The sequence below is a fragment of the Hypanus sabinus genome, chromosome 16 (assembly GCF_030144855.1).
Source record: "Hypanus sabinus isolate sHypSab1 chromosome 16, sHypSab1.hap1, whole genome shotgun sequence".
Classification (NCBI taxonomy): Eukaryota; Metazoa; Chordata; class Chondrichthyes; order Myliobatiformes; family Dasyatidae; genus Hypanus; species Hypanus sabinus.
Genome location: NC_082721.1, coordinates 76,259,728 through 76,278,839, shown reverse-complemented (window position 1 = coordinate 76,278,839; position 19,112 = coordinate 76,259,728). Strand labels below are relative to the sequence as shown.

At 43.9% G+C, this 19,112-nt stretch overlaps 1 protein-coding gene across 1 annotated transcript; it reads right to left on the bottom strand.

The window, feature by feature from the left end:
• Window positions 1–3,208: 3,208 nt before the first annotated feature.
• On the bottom strand, window positions 3,209–8,883 carry ndufb7 (NADH:ubiquinone oxidoreductase subunit B7). Its single transcript, XM_059992172.1, has 3 exons — window positions 8,711–8,883; window positions 4,179–4,347; window positions 3,209–3,425 (listed from the first exon to the last, which is right to left on the bottom strand). Exons 1-3 carry the CDS (start codon window positions 8,820–8,822, stop codon window positions 3,341–3,343), a joined length of 366 nt encoding a protein of 121 aa, XP_059848155.1. The 5' UTR covers window positions 8,823–8,883; the 3' UTR covers window positions 3,209–3,340.
• Between the last annotated feature and the right edge of the window lie 10,229 nt (window positions 8,884–19,112).

Genomic DNA, 19,112 nt, shown 5'->3' with positions numbered 1-19,112 from the left:
ATGGATATTGGGTGCAAATTGAATAGGGAGTTAACATTGGCATGTGGCAAAGGTAATGTCGCAGTAGTTATGGGGGATTTCAACATGCAGGTGAACTGGGAGAATCGGGTTGGTGCTGGACCACAGGATAGGGAGTTTGTAGAGTGCCTATGGGATGCATTCTTGGAACAGCTTGTACGAGAGCTGACCAGGGACAAGGCTATTCTGGATTTAGTGTTATGTAATGAACAGGATTTGATAAGCGATCTCGCAGTAAAGGAGCCATTAGGAGGTAGTGATCACAATATGATAAGCTTTTATCTGCAATTTGAGAAGGATAAGGGCAGCTCGGAGGTGTCAGTGTTGCAGTTGAACAAAGGAGACTATGGAGCCATGAGGGAGGAGCTGGCCAAAGTTAACTGGACAGATATCCCAGCAGAAAAGACAGTGGAACAGCAATGGCAGGTATTCTTGGGAATAATGCACAAGGTGCAAAATCAGTTCATCCCCCAGAGAAGGAAGGATTCAAAGGGAGGAAAGGAGTCACAGTGGTTGACAAAGGAAGTCAGCGATTGCATAGCATTAAAAAAAGGAAGTATGACAGAGCTAAGGTGCGTGGGAGGACATGATTGGGAAATTTTTAAGGAACAACAGAACTTAACGAAAAAGGCAATACGGGGAGAAAAAATGAGGTACGAACGCAAGCTAGCCAGGAATATAAAGGAGGATAGCAAAAGCTTTTTTAGGTATGTGAAGAGAAAGAAAATAGTTAAGAACAATGTTGGGCCCTTGAAGAATGAATTGGGTGAAATTGTTATGGGAAACAGAGAAATGGCAGAAGAATTTAATAAGTACTTTAGATCTGTCTTCACTAAGGAAGACACAAGCAATCTCCCAGATGTATGGATGGGCCAAGGACAAAGGGTAACAGAGGAAATGAAACAGATTGACATTAGGAAGGAAACGGTGATGAGTAGACTGATGGGACTGAAGGCTGACAAATCCCCAGGTACAGATGGTCTGCATCCTAGGGTACTAAAGGAGGTGGCCCTGGAAATTGCAGATGCATTGGTAATCATTTTCCAATGTTCCTTAGATTCAGGATCAGTTCCTGAGGATTGGAGAATGGCTAATGTTATCCCACTTTTTAAGAAAGGAGGGAGGGAGAAAACAGAGAACTATCGACCTGTCAGCCTAACATCAGTAGTGGGGAAGATGCTAGAGTCCATTATTAAAGATGAAATAGTGGCATATCTAGATAGCAGTGATAGGATTGGGCCAAGCCAGCATGGATTTACCAAGGGTAAATCATGCTTGACTAATCTGTTGGAGTTTTTCGAGGATGTAACCAGGAAGTTAGACAAGGGAGATCCAGTGGATGTAGTGTACCTCGATTTTCAGAAGGCATTTGATAAGGTCCCACATAGGAGATTGGTGGGTAAAATCAAAGCTCAGGGCATTGGGGGGTGGGGGGGGAAGACATTGACATGGATAGAAAACTGGTTGACAGATAGAAAGCAAAGGGTAGCGGTGAATGGGTGTTTCTTGGAATTGCAGGTGGTGACTAGTGGGGTGCCACAGGGCAGGGCTCGGTATTGGGACCACAGTTGTTTATGATTTACGTCAACGATTTAGATGAAGGCATTGAGAATAACATCAGCAAGTTTGCTGATGATGCTAAGCTGAGTTGCAGTGTGACATGTGATGAGGATGTTAGGAGAATTCAGGGTGACTTGGATAGGCTGGGTGAGTGGGCAGATACTTGGCAGATGACGTTTAATGTGAATAAGTGTGAGGTTATCCAATTTGGGAGTAAGAACAGGAAGGCAGATTATTATCTGAACGGTGTAAAGTTAGGTAAGGAAGAAATACAAAGAGATCTAGGAGTCCTTGTTCATCGGTCACTGAAGGTGAATGAGCAAGTGCAGCAGGCAGTGAAGGCGGCTAATGGACTGTTGGTTTTTATTACAAAGGGAATTGAGTACAAGAGCAAGGAAATCCTCTTGCATTTGTACAGAGCCCTGGTGAGACCACACCTGGAGTATTGTGTACAGTTTTGGTCTCCAGGGTTAAGGAAGGACATCCTGGCTGTAGAGGAAGTGCAGTGTAGATTCACAAGGTTAATTCCTGGGATGTCAGGACTGTCTTACGCAGAGAGGTTAGAGAGTCTGGGCTTGTATTGTACACGCTGGAATTAAGGAGATTGAGAAGGGATCTGATTGCAATATACAAGATTATTAAGGGATTGGACAAGATAGAGGCAGGAAATATGTTCCAGATGCTGGGAGAGTCCAGTACCAGAGGGCATGGTTTGAGAATAAGGGGTAGGTCATTTAGGACAGAGTTAAGGAAAAACTTCTTCTCCCAGAGAGTTGTGGGGGTCTGGAATGCACTGCCTCGGAAGGTAGTGGAGGCCAATTCTCTGGTGCTTTCAAGAAGGAGCTGGATAGGGGAATCAAGGGATATTGGAACAAGGCAGGAACCGGGTATTGATAGTAGATGATCAGCCATGATCTCAAAATGGCGGTGTATGCTCGAAGGGCCGAATGGTCTACTTCTCAATGGTCTATTGAGATATCCGACCACATCCCTGTACAGACCATACTGAAGTACCCTCAATGTTATACCAGTCAAACCAGGAAGTATTGCAAGGTAAATCTACCCACCTCCTACAAAAATTTGTGCAATTTTGGAAAATATGTAGCAAATGGTGCATCCTTGATTTCAGTGAACTCTTCGAAAACCTTAGGACACAGATCATCATGTCCTCAGGATTATCTATAACCATCTCACTATCGTACAGTATTGCATTCCTATCTAATTCCCCTCTTCAGTTCATGGTCCTGGCTCCCATTCCAATGGGACTCAGCCAATGTATGATTTCCGATTCTACCCTTCCTATCACGGCCTCCTTTCCCTTGGCTGACCAATCCTGTGGTTGTTAATCTGAGCCCTTTAAAGTACCATTCATCTCACCCAGGAGCAGAGGTATTCTTCATGGCAAGCCCCTACTATTAATCTACACTGGAACATCTCCTGTGGGACGAAGGACTGGTTGCAACACTGGGAGAACTGACTTCCATGCAGACTGGGACAACCCTAACTTCCCACTGGAAGGAGGAGGATCAGCAATGGAGCCCACCAACATGAATCAACCCCTTGACACTGTCCAGGCACAAGCTGATGAGGGGTTGAGTTAGAAACAGAAGAGAGAGGGGTGAAGCCACAAGAGGTTTAGAACAACATCTTTATTGATTTCAGGAGATAGAATTATGTACAAAATATTGCCCATCTCTCCTGCAGACGGGACATCCTGACTGGTGCCTGGAAGAATGACTCCGAGCTTGTCCAGAAATACTCGCTATGCAGCCTGGCGCTCCTCCATCAACTTCTTCCTCTTCAGCAGACGCCGCTCTCTCTCGTACTCCTTCATGCGCATCACGTAACTGGGACAAATGCACAAGATTACTGGGATGCCTGCAGCTGTCTGACAGACAACAGAAGGTCCACTGGTCACAATCTAAACAAACACTGCAGTAGAAGGTGCACAGTAAGATCTCACAGACGTTAAACCGCCATTGCCCCTGGTTTGTCAGGAGACTGGGGGTCAGTTTCCCTGCAACTCTTTGATCCTGTGGTACTGGATGTTTGGCACCATCCTACGGTTTGAGGTACGAATTGGAAGGAGCCAGTAACAACACAGCATTGCGAGAGTCAATCAGGACTCTGCACCCCAACTTTCTGTACTGGGAGTGAAGTCTCCACACCAACATTTTCTACACCTTCGGGAAATTTACCTGCAATTGAAACCAAGTTTATCTTATCATGTATTCTTTGTTGTACCCTGCAACAATATTGATGCCATGTTTTGGGTGAACTTCGTGTCTCATGTCACACTCAGCAAGTTGGGAATTATCTGGGCTGGAGGAGATCTGGCTCAGAGTTCGGAAGTTGGCATGGGGGTGGGGGAGCACTCACACCATCCCTAGAGTGGACATGGTTACAGTAGGAACCTTTCCAGACCACTGAGCAAAATGCTGCACTCAGCAGGTCAGGCAGCAACATTTCCAGTAAAAAAAAACCCTTGTCAGTCCCTGGTTTGGTGGTGGTGGGGGAGGGAGGAAGGAAGGATAAGGAAGCTGTTGGAAAATTAAGCCAGGTTCAATGGTTCAGTCAGCCAATACGAAAGTGAACCTTACTCCTCATGCTCGCACTTGTCCCAGTCGTGTCGCTCATGCTTGCACTCCAAGAAGTTGGGCCACATGTCCCTCTTACACTTAAGAAACTTGATGAGGTAGTGGGCACAGTAATCGCGCTGGCTCAGGGGCAGCTGGGCGGCATTCATTTCTTCCTGGGTTGCAATCATCTCTGAGAGAGAAACAGAGAGATACAGAGCAGCTGCAGATAAACCCACGTGCATTACAGTGATAAAGCACCTTTACGTCAATCATTCCAAGGCATTTCTCAGCAGTACCAAATGAAATCACGCATCGAATCACACAAAATAATTCAATGCCCAAACAATACTACAAGCATCATGGAAGACTGAAACATCCAGTCGGCATCTGTCAAATGACAGCTTCTGTACTCGAGCAATCTGTCTCTCTCAATGGTGAGAGCGTCAGTCCCCAAGTTGGGGGGGGGGGGGGGACTTGGAGAAGCGATTCGTAAAGATTGTAACATCGGAACAAGTTGCTGGTCTCCACACTCAATGTTGCAGGATCGAAGGGAGGGGAAAGAGAAAAAAATCAGAAGATTGAAGGGAAAGGACAAAGCAAGGGGTGACAACCAGAATATGACAGGGGTGGGTGAGTGCACAAACACAGGAAATGGGGCCAGAGCAGGGAAACTAGTTAAAAAAGGACCCTTGTCGGAATGCATGCAGAAGTTGTAACAAGATTTAAAGGTATGATGGTAGTCAGGCAGTGGCAGGTATCCAAGGAGATACTATAATTCAGTATAATGCCTGTTGGGAAATGGAGACCACGGGAAGTGTGATCCATCAGTGGGCGACAGGCATTAAATCAAAGGAAAGGGTAAACAAAATAACAAAGTACAGGAACATTTTCAAAATTAGCAAAGGCTGTTAACATAAAGAGGGAGAGGTTTTGATAGTAAACCAGCCAGTACGACAATACATAAAGGCAACCAGCAGGCTTGGACTTCCAAGGGGTACCTGATATCCTAGCATGAATGTAGGATTATCAGACGTACAGGAAGTATCTGCGCTGGGGTGTCTGTTATATGAAACATGAACTAACGAGATGAAGGAACAAATAGATTGTAGACGGATTTGCTGATTGCGCAAAAATATGTCAGAAAATAAGTTGTACAGAGAATCTGCTGAGGGATTTGGAGTGAATGGCAAAAAAGCAGCATGGTGGTGTAGTTGGTAGCACAGCACTTTGCAGTACAAATGATAACTGCACTCATCCCATCATTGAAATATATCCACAACCTATGGACTTAATTTGAAGGATACTTCATATCGTGCTCTTGATACTTATTGATTATTTATTAATTATTATTATTTTTAATATTTGCAGTTTGCTGTCTTTTGCACATTAGTTGTTTGTCCACCCTGCTGGGATAGTCTTTCGCTAATTCTATTATGTTTCTTGGAGTTACTGTGCAGGCCCACAAGAAACTAAATCTCAGGGTGGTATATATGCACTTTGATAATAAATTTACTTTGAACTTTGAGACAAAAATCTGCAGCTTTGGAATCTCATGCAAAAAATAAACTGGAGTAATTCAGCTGATCCAAATAGCATTTATGACAGCGAAGGGATAGTTGATGTTTCGGCGCAAGACTCCATGGGCAGAGCAGGTAATTAGGAAATCAAATACAACATTTGCTTTCATCACAAGCGGACTGCAATATAGAAGCAACAATGTTTTGCTATAAAACGCAGGATTCAGGTGAGACCACCCCTGGAGTCACTGCACACAACTCTGATCTGCTTATTCAAAGGACATGATGAAAAGGCTCATTCTGGGTGAAAAAAGCTTGTCTTTTGAGGAAAAGTGAAGCAGTTTAGGTCTATGCACATGGTGTGGAGTTCACAGATTCCTCCCACGATCCAAAGATGATCAGGTTAGGATCAAACGTAGCACATGAGTATAAAGAAGCCAGAAAAGAACTGAAGGGAATTAGAAAAGCCAAGAGGGGCTGTGAAAAGTCCAAGTAGAATTAAGGTGAATCGCAAGACATTCTATACATACATCAGGAGCAAGAGGATAACTAGGAAGGGGGTGGGACCACTCACGGATAAAGGGGGGAACATTTGCTTGGATGGAAAGAATGTGAGTGAGGGACTTAATGAGTATTTAACAAGGAAAAGGATAGGGAGGACCAGGAGATCAGTGTTGAGTGTACAAGTACATTAGGGCATTTAATGGTCAAGGAGGAGGAAGTGTTGGGCCTCCTAATGAGTATTTAGGTGGATAGGCCCCCAAGCTTGATGGGATTTACCCCAGGTTATTGAAGGAGGCAGAGGATGAGACTGCTGGACCTTGACCAGTATCTTCATGACTTCCAGCCACAGGCGAGGTCCCGGAGGACTGGCAAGTGGCTAATGTTGTACCTCTGTTTAAGAAGGGAATAAGGAAAGATCTCGGGAACTATCGACTGGTGAGTCTCAAGTCAGCTGTAGAGAAACTGCTGGAGAAAATCCGTAGAGACAGTATTTACAAGCATTTGGAAACCCATGGCCTGATTAGTGAGAGCCAGCAAGGCTTTGTGAGGGGCCAACTTGAATGAGTTTTTTTTTGACAAGATGACGAAAGATAGGCTAATTCAGATTAACGTGCATGGGATTCACGACTAATTGGCTGTTTGGATTCAGAACTGCCTTGTGCATAGAAGACAGAGGGTAGTGTTTGAAGGCAATTATTCGAGCTGGAGGTCTATAATTAGTGATGTTCTGCAGGGATCTGTGCTAGGGCTGCTGTTTGTGATGTATAGTAACCTGGATGAAAATAAAGGTGGGCGAGTTAGTAAGTTTGCGGATGATACTGAGATTGGTGGAGTTGTTGATAGTGTAGAAGACTGGCAAAGAATACAGGCAGCACTGCCTTTAAGAAGTTTGTATGTTCTCCCAGTGACTGCGTGGGTTTCCTCCAGGTGCTCCGGTTTTCTCCCGCATTCCGAAGACCAACAGTTGGTAGGTTAATTGGTCATTGTAATTGTCCCATGATTAGACTAGGGTTAAATCAGAGGTTGATGGGTGGCACAGCTCGTAGGGTCGAAGGGCCTGTATTTCAATAAATTTAAAAAAAAGATCAGTTGCAGATATGGGCAGAGATATGGCATAACATTTAACCCTGATAAATGTGAGGTGTTGCATCATGATAGAGCAAATGCAAAGAGACAGTACATTAAGGGTAAAATCCTTAACAGTGTTGCTGAGCAGAGAGACCTTAGGATCCAAGTTCATGGCTCCTTGAAAGTGGCTACACAGGTAAATAAGGTCATTAGGAAGGATTATGAATGCTTGCTTTTACTGGTCGAGGCACTGAGTTCAAAAATCAAAAAGGTGTGTTGCAACTTTTGAAACTCTGGTTAGGCCACATCAGGAGTATTGCACGCTCCATTATAGGAAGGATGTGGAGAATTTGGAGAGGGTGCTGAAGAGGTTTACCAGTATGCTGCCTGGTTCAGAGGGTACGTGCTGTCACGAGAGGCCAGATAAACTTGGGTTTGTTTTCTCTGCAACACGGAACAATTTACAGAGTTGTGTATTTGACAGTAGTACCTTAGAGACTTTCAAATCTAAACTCAATAGTCATTTCAACACACTATGTGAATAGGAATAGGCCAAGCTTTGTTGGGCTGAATGGCCTGTTCTTGTCAAAAACTTTTTGATGTCCTGATAACAGAGAGCATGTATTAAAGGTGAGGGTTCAAGGGGGATGTGAGATGCCTGGAATGCACTGCCTGGTATGGTAGTAGAGGCTAATACACTAGAGGCTTTTAGGAGATGTTTGACAAATGGATGCAAGGAAGATGGAGGGATACGGACATTGTGTAGGTAGGAGGGATTAATGTTTGGTTGTTTTTCTCTTTTACCTGGTTTGGCACAACATTGTTGGCCAAATGGCCTGTTCCTGTGCTGTACTCTTCTATGTCGATAGAAACTGTCACTCGTGTGAGGGTGAGTGGAAGGAGTTGCTGGGAATGTGCAGTCTGATGTAGGATTTGTGTAAGCAGGAAGATTGATAGTCTGCACAGTCCGGAAAAGTTTCTGTGCTGTATAAATGACTCCCTCTTGTTTTTACCTGGGTTCTTAATCAGAGCCGTGTCCAATAGCCCCAACTCTGGGTAACACCGGGGTCACGCGTCCTCCCTGATCGGATGCATTAACAGCAACCAGAATTGCACAGGACCTTAAAATGTCTACATATCAGAGAAATGAACACCCCAGTCTCTGCATAATCCCACAGTGCACATTGTCCCCCAATCCCAGTGTTCCCTCTGTCATTCTCCCTCAACCTCACTACGCCTTCTCTATCTCCATTCTCCCACTTGCCTCAGACCCCCCTGCTGGGTATCTCCTCAGCACTCCAACCATCCCCAAACCCCATTCCCGTCTTCCCCGACCCACTGTGACCTGGCGCATCCCACAACCTCCCCGGCCCCTCTGCCGGCTGACGGCCCGTGAACCCCGGGACATCCGAGCGAGCCCTGCCGCCGGCCGCAGCATCCGGACACCAGCGAAGGGTGACTCACCGCGCCTTCTGCGCTCGGGGAAGCCGAGCTCGGGTGGGAAGCTGGGTAACGACTTGGGATCGGGCTCCACATCTGGCTCCGTCAGGTACCGCCGCACCAGGTGAGCCCCCATCGCGGCTGCAGACTCAGGGTCACCTACCACCACCCGGATGTGAACCACCAACTTCCAGGTCAATACCGCCGCCACTATGCGGGGCAGCAGCCGAGTGACGTCATTGCAGGGCGGAAACCATTTAAAGGAACGTGTGCGCGTACCGAGCTACTGCAATGCAACCGGGCAATTTGGGAATGCGGCAAAGTGGGCGTGACGTACTCCTATACGTCACGTGGAGCAACAGCTGGAGCTTCGGGGCTAACTACGCAAAGATGTTGGAGAAATTCAGCAGATCAGGAAGCATCTATGCAGGGCAATTGACAGTAGCGTGGGACGTTGGAGTTCAGCTCGGGCATACCTCCCAGTGTTGAAATGTCTAATACCAAAGAGCGAGCATTGAAGGTGTGAGGGTAGGTTTTTAACTCAGGGACTCGTGGGTACATTAGAGGTCTTGAAGATACGTGTGGATGTGCACATGGATGTAAGGAAGATGGAGGGGGGGTGGGAGATGGGCGTTTTTGATTTGATGTTTAGCTGGTTCAGCAACACCATTGTGGGCCGAATGACCGGTTCCTGGGATGTACAGTACTGTCCTAGGTTCTGGACTCACAAGTATCAATCCTGCCCTACTCAGTCTCTCTTTCGCCCAGCGGAGGAACACAGTAACGAAGAATATGCTGGAAGAAATGAGCAGGTTGAGCAGCCTCTGTGGGAGGAAAGGAATCATTCAAGGTTCAGCATGAAACTGCATTAGGACTTCGTTACTACAGACTTAAGCATTTGCAGCCTCTTCAGTCCTGTTTATGTTTATTTTTGGGGACAGCTTTTTACTCATTTCTTTCAAAGATGTTTGAACTTACAAATTAATAGAATACACACTCAGTGGCCACTTTATTAGTTACACCTAATGCAAATCTGGTAGCAACTCAATGCATAAAAGCACGCAGACGTGGTCAAGACGTTCAGTTGTTGTTCAGACCAAAGATAAGACTGGGGAAGAAATATGATCTAAGTTAGTTTGACTGTGGAATGATTGTTGGTGCCAGATGAGGTGGTTTGAGTATCTCAGAAATTGTTTTCTGTGGGGATTTTCACGCACAACATGGTGCAAAAAAAAATTCAAAGGAAATTGAAATGCTATGGAACATGATCAGAATCGGGTTTACTATCACCGGCATGTGACATGAAATTTGTTAACTTAGCAGCAGCAGTTCAATGCGATACATAATCTAGCAGAGAAAAAATAATAATAACCCAGTAAATCAATTACAAATAGATTTAAAAAACACGCAAAGACAGAAATACTGTATATTTTTTAAAAAAGTGAGGTAGTGTCCAAAGATTAAAAATCCATTTAGGAATCGGATGGCAGAGGGGAAGAAGCTGTACCTGAATCGCTGACTGTGTGCCTTCAGGCTTCTGTACTTCCTACCTGATGGTAACAGTGAGAAAAGGGCATGCCCTGGGTGCTGGGGGTCCTGAATAATGGACGCTGCCTTTCTGAGACACCGCTCCTTGAAGATGTCATGGGTACTTTGTAGGCGAGTACCCAAGATGGAGCTGACTAGACTTACAAACTTCTGCAACTTCTTTCAGTCCTGTGCAGTAGCCCCCCCACCAGACAGTGATGCAGCCTGTCAGAATGCTCTCTATGGTACAACCATAGAAGTTTTTGACTGTATTTGTTGACATGCTGAATCTCTTCAAACTCCTGACAATCAGGACATCAGGACAATGCATATATACTCATGGTATGTATACATTGTCCTGATAGTAATATCTACAATTGGTGTCATCCCAAAGGCACTAAACAATAGCATTAAACTATTAGGCCTACACAGCAATATTTATATAAATCTCCAGAAAGCCACAGTACTAAACATCACTAGAATAGTCCAAAATTTCCCAGTAATTGAGAAATGAATGTGCTTGGCTAAGCCCATACCTCAAGTTTTACCAGCTTGAGGTGAGAGAAATTAATAGTAAACAGAGAAATAAATTATACCTCAATGCACATTCTTTACCTGGATGATTTGAAATTAGACATTCCTTCATCACAAGCAACTAATTCAAATAGTAGAACTATTTTCTAAAGATATAAACCTGAAATTTGGACTAGATAAATACGAAAAAAAACATAAAGAAAGGTGCAATAGAGCTAACAGAATAGAAGACAGAGCAGCAGGGTACAATACAACTGATGGATGAAGATGAAACATATATATGTGATATCGACAAGTAAAATAGATCACAGTATGCTAAAGGGAAAACTTTTGACAGAATTTACTTTAAGGCTTAAGAAAATCTCCCAACGGAGCTCAACAGTAAAAATATACCAAAGGCAGTAAAGACTTTTGTTACAGCCATTTTAACCTAATCTGTGGCCATGATATGGTTAAAAACCAATCTGGAAAATTTACAAATAAAAAAAGGAACTGAAATGACAAATTTGAGTAAACACTGTGGACACTCAAATGCACTTAAATTGGCACTGCCTAGGACAGAAGGAGGAAGAAGGATAACATGTTAAAAAAATATAGTAGTCAGATGAAACTTCTAACGATATGTTGTCATCAATGAAAACAGAATTCAGCACTTCACGTGAGCATACGCAATTGTGATATGAAGTACATACCACTAAACTCAAATGAATGCACAATCCAGAAAAATGAAGAAATCATCACTTTAGATAAAAAAGTTAACCAATGGAAGAGCTTGATCCTGCATGGAAGATATCCCCACGATCTGAGTAGACTAGATGTCGACAGGGAAGCCTTGAGCAGCTGGCCCAGAGTTGGTGACCTCTTCCCAGAAACAGAAAGGTGCCGATACAGAACCAGGTGGTTAACACAAAAAAAAATTGTAAAAACACATCATGAAAGACCAAAAATTTCAAGATGATAAAAGGAGAAAAAGCCGAGAGAAACCTTCCAGGATCCTGCAGCAGTTTAACTCAATCTGATTACTTCACAGGCCGAATCAAGTGACAAACGTCATTCACCAAAATCGTACTTTAATATACAAACTCATAAAAGAAACCATACCTCACTATGAATACAAGCCTAATCTAGTTTTAGAGTCAAAGTCCCACAAATTATGACCAATCCATTATTACAGATAGGACAGTTCATAATAATCTTCTGGGGATAATAACACAGGATAAACAAGCAGGAACCAAAACAGGAGAGAATCTGCAGATGCTGGAAATCCAAGCAACACACACTCAGAATGCTGGAGCTACTCAGCAGACCAGGCAGCACCTATCGAAAAGAGTAAACAGTTGACGTTTCAGGCCGAGACAGTTCATCACGACTGGGGAAAAATGGGTAAGGTGGGGGGAGGGAGGAAGAAGTACAAGGTGGTGGGTGATAGGTGAAACCAGGAGAGGGGGAGTGGTGAATTAAAGAGCTGCAAAAGTTGACTGCTGTGTTACGAAATTCCGTAACTGGATCACTTACCAGCAAAGATAGACAGGTCCGTTGAAGTCTGATGGTACTATTTTTAAAAGTCTTTATTTATAAACAGGCACAAAAGTAAGATTAATACAAACATTCAGATAATATACGTCGTCACTACTCAATCTAAAAGCGCGGGTCTAATAATAACCATCAATAAGAAACAGCTCGATCGTTTGTCTAGGGGATAATATGTTGTCTGATGGAAATATAAAAGTAACTCAGTTCCTGCAGGCTTCAGCCTTTGGGGACTGCTGGGTTTTCACTTGTTGGAGAGAGAGAGAGAGATTGGTGAGAAAAGAAACTTGCCCGGGTCTTTTATGAAGCAAATCTGTTGAATCGGGAGCGGGCTTCCCCGTTGTTAGCTAAAAGCTGGTTTCTGTGGTTCCAGCCGCGGAATCGAACGCACGTGGCTACCTTCAAATGGCTTCCCGCTATTACGGGATCGTTAGCATTTCTTCTGGTGCGTCTAAATGGGTTGTTCCCCCAGGCCCTCTTTTATACTTCCTCACAGGGTCTCAGATGTCAATCAGGTTGGGATGATGCAATCTCTCTCTCAACCAGCCCACTTTGCCCGAGGGCTTGCATGTAGCATAGTCCCCAATCCACAACTGTGGTCTCCAGGAGACAATGGTCAATGTTGCGTTATTTTGCATTGCTGGGGGGAGCGAGGCATTCGGCACGTCTCTCTCTCCCATTTCCTGGGTCTACTGACCCCCCCTCAACTAGTGCTCTTGCGATTCTCACAAAGGAGGGGGCTGTGGACATAATAGCTGAAAGAGATAAAAAGGTGGGAACAAGGGGAATCTGATAGGAGAGAACAGAAGGCCATGGAAGAAAGGGAAGGAGGAAGAGCACCAGAGGGATGTGATGGGCAGGAATCGAGATAAGATGAGAGGGAAATGTGAATGAGGAATGGTGATGGGGAGAATTACTGGAAGTTCAAGAAGTCAATGTTCAAGAGCAACTTACTTAATAGGTATAGCCATTCCAGACGCACGTAACATACAAATATCAATAAATGAAAAACACCAGAAATATCCTCAATTAAAAGAGGAAATTGAAAGACTATGGCACATGAACAAGATATGCATTGTCCCAATAGTAATATCTACAACTGGTATCATCCCAAAGTCAAGACATAATGGCATTAAACAATTACAATCATATCCAAATCCTGAATACATATGATAGGTAATGGAGGACCAAACACCAATCTCTGTGGTGCGTCACTGGCCCCAGTCCTCCAGTCTGAAAACCAAGCCTCCTCTACCACCCTCTGCCTCCTACCACCACCTTTATGCAATCCTGTCCATAAAGCCATTCTGCCAATTACTAATGTGTTCTGGCCTTTGTTAGTAACTCCTAAATCTCAGAATCCATTCCAATAACTTCCCACCACTGATGTAAAGCTCCCTGGCTTGCATTATTACAATGACATTAGCTATTGGCAAGTCTTCTGGTACTTTAGCTGTGGTTAACACAATAAGACCATGACAAGAATACCTCTCATTCTTCTTTGCTCTAACAAATACAGACCCAGCCTGTCCAACTTTCCTTCGTACATCAGTCTCTTCATCTCAAGAACTAATCCAGTGATTCTCCTCACATTCCTTTCAATTCAACCACACCCTTCCTTAAACAAGGAGACCAAAACTGTATAAGGTACTCCTGGTGCAATCTCAACACTGCTCTGGAAAGTTGTATCAAAATTCTCCCAAGTTTCTACTTCATTATCTCTCGAATAAATGCCTACATTCCATTAGCTGATTTAGTGACCTCAAGGCCCATTTTGCTCAATAATCTTTTGTCAGGCATCTTATTGAAGCCCTTCTGAAAGTCTAAGCACACCATACCAAATGGCATGTCCTATCCATTCTGATGCTAACCATTCTGACCCCAAATGCTAATGGATTTTAAATATAGTTTCCCTTTTATAAATCCATGTTTGCTCAGCCAAATCCTGTACTTTCCTCATGCCCTATTGGCACTTCCATGCAGTATATTCCAGCAAGTTCCCTATTATGTATTTTATTTCCTTTTTTCCAAAAATATAGTTTATTCAGAAATATTACAAAATAAAATGATTACAAAGAACATTTGTTGACTCTGAGTCCTTATTCACTAAATAAAGTTATTTACAAAAAATCATGCGTTGACTCTGAGTCCTTATTCAAAATAAAAATGTTTACAGAAAAAAATCATTCGTTGACTCTCAAACCTTAGTCAAGAATAAAAATTATTTACAATAAAAACCAGGCGTTGACTCGCATTCTTTACACATTTCCAGTCACTCCTGTGGCACTATATTGATTCATCTATGCACACTGCTGATGAGGGGTATACTCCTCCCCACCTGACCCCTCCCACTCCCACAGATGACGGACCCTAAACTGTTGTCCTTCCCCAACGAGCCTTCGCGGTGGCTGCACCAAGTTTGAGTGCATCCCTCAGCACGTATTCCTGCAGGCGAGAATGTGCCAGCCAATAATTGATCTTTAATTCCTGGTTTTCTCAGCCGGAATAAAAAGCAAGTGATATATAATGGCCAATATGACCAAATGGACAACTGTCACCACAAAGTTGTATCCAAAGAAACCATGATTGCACCATTATAAGATAATGACATGCAACATTTTCTCTCTGACAGAGCATTGAACAGATTGGGAGATGAGATTACAACTGATTGCAGATATAGTGCCTTCAGTTCATACCAAGATCGCCAGGCCCAGCTTATATGTCACTGCCCAGTGAAATGTCTTAGCAATGTATTTGGTTGTGCAATGAACAGCCAAGACTAATTTTCCATTGATATTCACAAGTAAAGTATACATCATATAAAATATTCAGATAAAGTATCTCACAATTCCCATAAACCTCTGTGTATGTAAAAACCTAGGATAGAGACAGCATGCTGGTCCTCAAGCACACTTGGGTACTAATCCCATTGACCAGTCATTTCTTAGACAAGGGTCCCAAAACTGCTCCCAATACTCCAAGTGAAGCCTCCCCAGTACTATATAAAGCCTTATTTATTTCACTTTGTGATAATTGTATAATCTATGTTAGACTATCTTGCCTGACCTGCCTTTGGTATTTATTATGAAACTTTAATTGCTGTTTGGGTGGGAAAATGAACTATTCAGCAGAAACAGAGCAGGTACTGCAGAAACTCAGAGCTTCTAATCACACTGGGTCCTGGAGCCGCTGATCTTTGTATTGTGGGAGACTTTTGCTTCTGGTGATGTAGGCTCCACAGAATTCTTTCCTGACCTGGACTGCTGAAAGGTGAGAGGCCTCTAGCTGAGCAAGACTTGTAGGAAGAAATGCAAGTCTCTATCTGGGTCAAAGTCGAGTTTGTCATCATATGCACAAGTACAAGGAATGAAGCAAAGAGCTAGGAAGTTGATTAGTGAAAGAGACAGAAGGCCATGGAAGAAAGAGAAAAGCGGGTGGGGGGGGAGAGGTGATGGGCGGGCAAGGAGATAACATGAGGGAGGGACAAGGGGTTGGAAAAAGGTGAAGCTGGGGGAGGCATCACTGGAAGTTTGAGAAATTGATGTTCATGCCATCAGGTTGGAGGCTAACCAAACGGAATATAAGGTGATGTTCCTCCAACCTAAATGTGGCCTTATCTGACAGTGGAGGAGGCTGTGGATGGACAAATTGGAAAGGGAATGGGAATCCTCCGATCTTGTATTGTGGGTAACTTGTGCTTCTGGTGATGTAGGCTCCACAGAATTCTTTCCTGACCTGAACTGCTGAATGGTGAGAGGCCTCCAGCTGAGCAAGACTTGTAGGAAGAAATGCAAGACTCTGTCCGGGTCAAAGTCGAGTTTGTTGTCATCTGCACAAATACGTGTGGGCACTGGTGCTTTGAAAATCTGAACATGCAGCAGCATCACAGACTCATAACTTCACCTACACAGCATTCTCAAATAAACATGAACAGAAATTACACAAAATCTCTTCAAATAATAACACAATAAGGACAAAAATAACAAAGTCTATTTTAATGCAAAATGGTCATAGAATTGCTAAATGGTAGTGGTTAATGTTTTACAGAATGCTCTGGGAAAGTAGCTCTATTGAACCTGGTGGGATTTCAGGTTTCCCTATCTCTGTGAGAAGATGGCATGCATGTGATGGTGAGAATCTTTAATAATGGATCTTGCCTTCCTGAGGCGGCCTCTCCTATCGATACAACCAATGGCAGGGAGAGACATGATGCATTGGGCTGAGTCCCAGCAGCTTCTGCATTCAGATTTATATTTGCTCTGGGGCTAGGGAGGGGTGGGAAATTTCTACAGCTGTACTGTGGAGAGCATTCTAACTGGCTACATCACCATCTGGTATTGGGGCGGGTGGTGGAGGGCGGTGGCTTTGCACATGATCGAAATAAGCCGCAGAGAGTTGTAAACTCAATCATCTACATCACGGGCATTAGTCTGCCCAGCATCCAGGACATCTTGAAGGAGCAATGGTTCAACAACGACCCTGCTAAAGATGAAGGCAAGGCAGTGGATGTTGTCTACATGGACTATAGTAAGGCATTTGATGAGTTCCCGCATGGGATGCTGGTCAGGAAGGTTCTGTCACTCAGCATTCAGGATGAGGTAGTAAATTGGATTAGACATTGGCTTTGTGGGAGAAGCCAGAGAGAGGTAGTAGAGGGTTGCCTCTCTGACTAGAGGCCTGTGACTGGTGGTGTGCTGCAGGGATTGGTGCTGGGTCCATTGTTCTTTACCATCTAATGGGGTTAACTGCATCAGCGAATTAGTGGTGTAGTGGACTGCCAGGAAGACTTTCCAAGCTTGCAACGCAATCTGGACCAGCTGGGAAAATGGGCTGAAAGGTGGCAGATGGAATTTAATGCAGACAAGTGTGAGGTGTTGCACTTTGGGTGGACCAACCAGGGTAGGTCCTACACAGTGAGTGGTAGAGCACTGAGGAATGCAGTGGAACAAAAGGATGTGGGGGTACAGGTCCATAATTCACTGAAAGTGGTGTCACAGATTTATAGGGTGGTAAAGAAAGCTTTTGGCCCACTGACCTTCATAAATCAAAGAACTGAGTACAGGAGATGGAATGTTATTTTGAAGTTGTTTAAGATGTTGGTGAGTCCTAATTTGGAGTATTGTGTGTAGTTTTGGCTACCTACCTACAGGAAAGATGTAAATAAGATCGAAAGAGTACAGAGAAAATTTACAAAGATGGTCAGGGAGACAGGAGGACCTGAGGTATAAGGAACAATTGAATAGGTTAGGACTTCTTTTACTTAGAACATAGAAGATTGAGAAGAGATTTGATAGAGATTTACAAAATTATGAGGGGTATAGTTAGGGTAAATGCAAGCAGGCGTTTTATATTGAGGCTGGATGAGACTAGAATTAGCGATCATGGGTTAAAGGTGAAAGGTGAGAAGAGAAGTTTAAGGGGAATGTGAGGGGAAACTTATTCACTTAGAAGGCAGTGAGAGTGTGGAACGAGCTCCCAGTGCAAGTGGTGGATGGGATTTCAACGTTCATGACAAGGATGAATAGGGACATGGAGGGGTCTGGCATGGGTGCAGGTTGAAGGGATTAAGCAGTTTAAATGGGTCTGCACAGACTAGATGGGCTGAAAGGCCTGTTTCTGAGCTGTAGTTTTCCATTGAGTCTGTCACTCAATGTATTGCATTGTACTGCCAAATTTCACAACTTAATGCCAGTGATATTTAACCTGATTCTGAACAAAACCATTTCACAAAATTAACTGTGTGAAAAAGTGAAGGATGATTACTGTAAATTTCCACTTATATGAATTAAGTTGCTATGGGATCCTGTACTCAAATGAAGTACAATCATGAGCCTTGCATGTTCTCAAATAGGACACCGAACTATGAGTGGGGATTGGGGAGAAAATGTTAACAGAGGTGACTGGAGTTGCTCTGTGAACTGGCATAAATGGCCTCTTTCTGTGTATTGAAATGATGTTAACGAGATGTTAGCCAAGCAACCAGTAGAGGGAGATCAAGTAAAGAATTACAGAGACCAGGTGTGAAGTTACATTTAGCAAAGAGCCTACAGGTTGGGCGTGTTAACAAGCAGTGCCCATCGGACCCACTAATCCACTTTTAACTAACAAGGCAAGAACTGTGATCTGGGGGGGGTGTCTGTTCCATCTCCCCATGACAACTCTGTTCTGTTAGGCTAGCCAAAATCAGTTTGTCTGTCAAGCTACTGACCGACATATAGCAACATACTGATATTCATTAAATTATGACAAAGAACAAAAATAGTAGCTAACTGAAGGTTACTTTGAAATATGTCACCATACTTGGCCAGTAGGGTCAGGCTGTCAGATTTCCACCCATTCTGATTTTTGAGGTCAGCTCTCCGTTGGTTAGCAGAACCATGGCTGGAAATCAGTTCGAGGCCCTCCGTTGGTTAGGGTCAACCATGGAAGGTGTGTTGTAGCTGTCTACATGATACGCAATCCAAGGCAGAACATTATGGAGGGAAAGCTGTTGCCCATGTAGTTGATGAGTCCAAAGGAACGGCAGACATTGATACGGTTTGGCACCAGCAGGAGATGCCAGTCAGCGCTGAACTCAAAGTAGGACTGCTTTAGAGGTTCCAGCTCTGGGCTTTTCTTAGGCCGTACCCTCAATGCATATAACTGCGATTCAGCGGAGGTTAGAGATCAGAGTTTTCGTTCTCCTAGATGAATTACCAACCATGGCTGATAAGCCCTATGTGCCTGAAGCGACTGGTTTTAAAGCACCACTAACCCACCTTTGCCCCCTTCTCCAGTCATTGGGAGCATTTAATAGGTAATTGGAGCTTATCCCCACTACCCACTGACTATGACA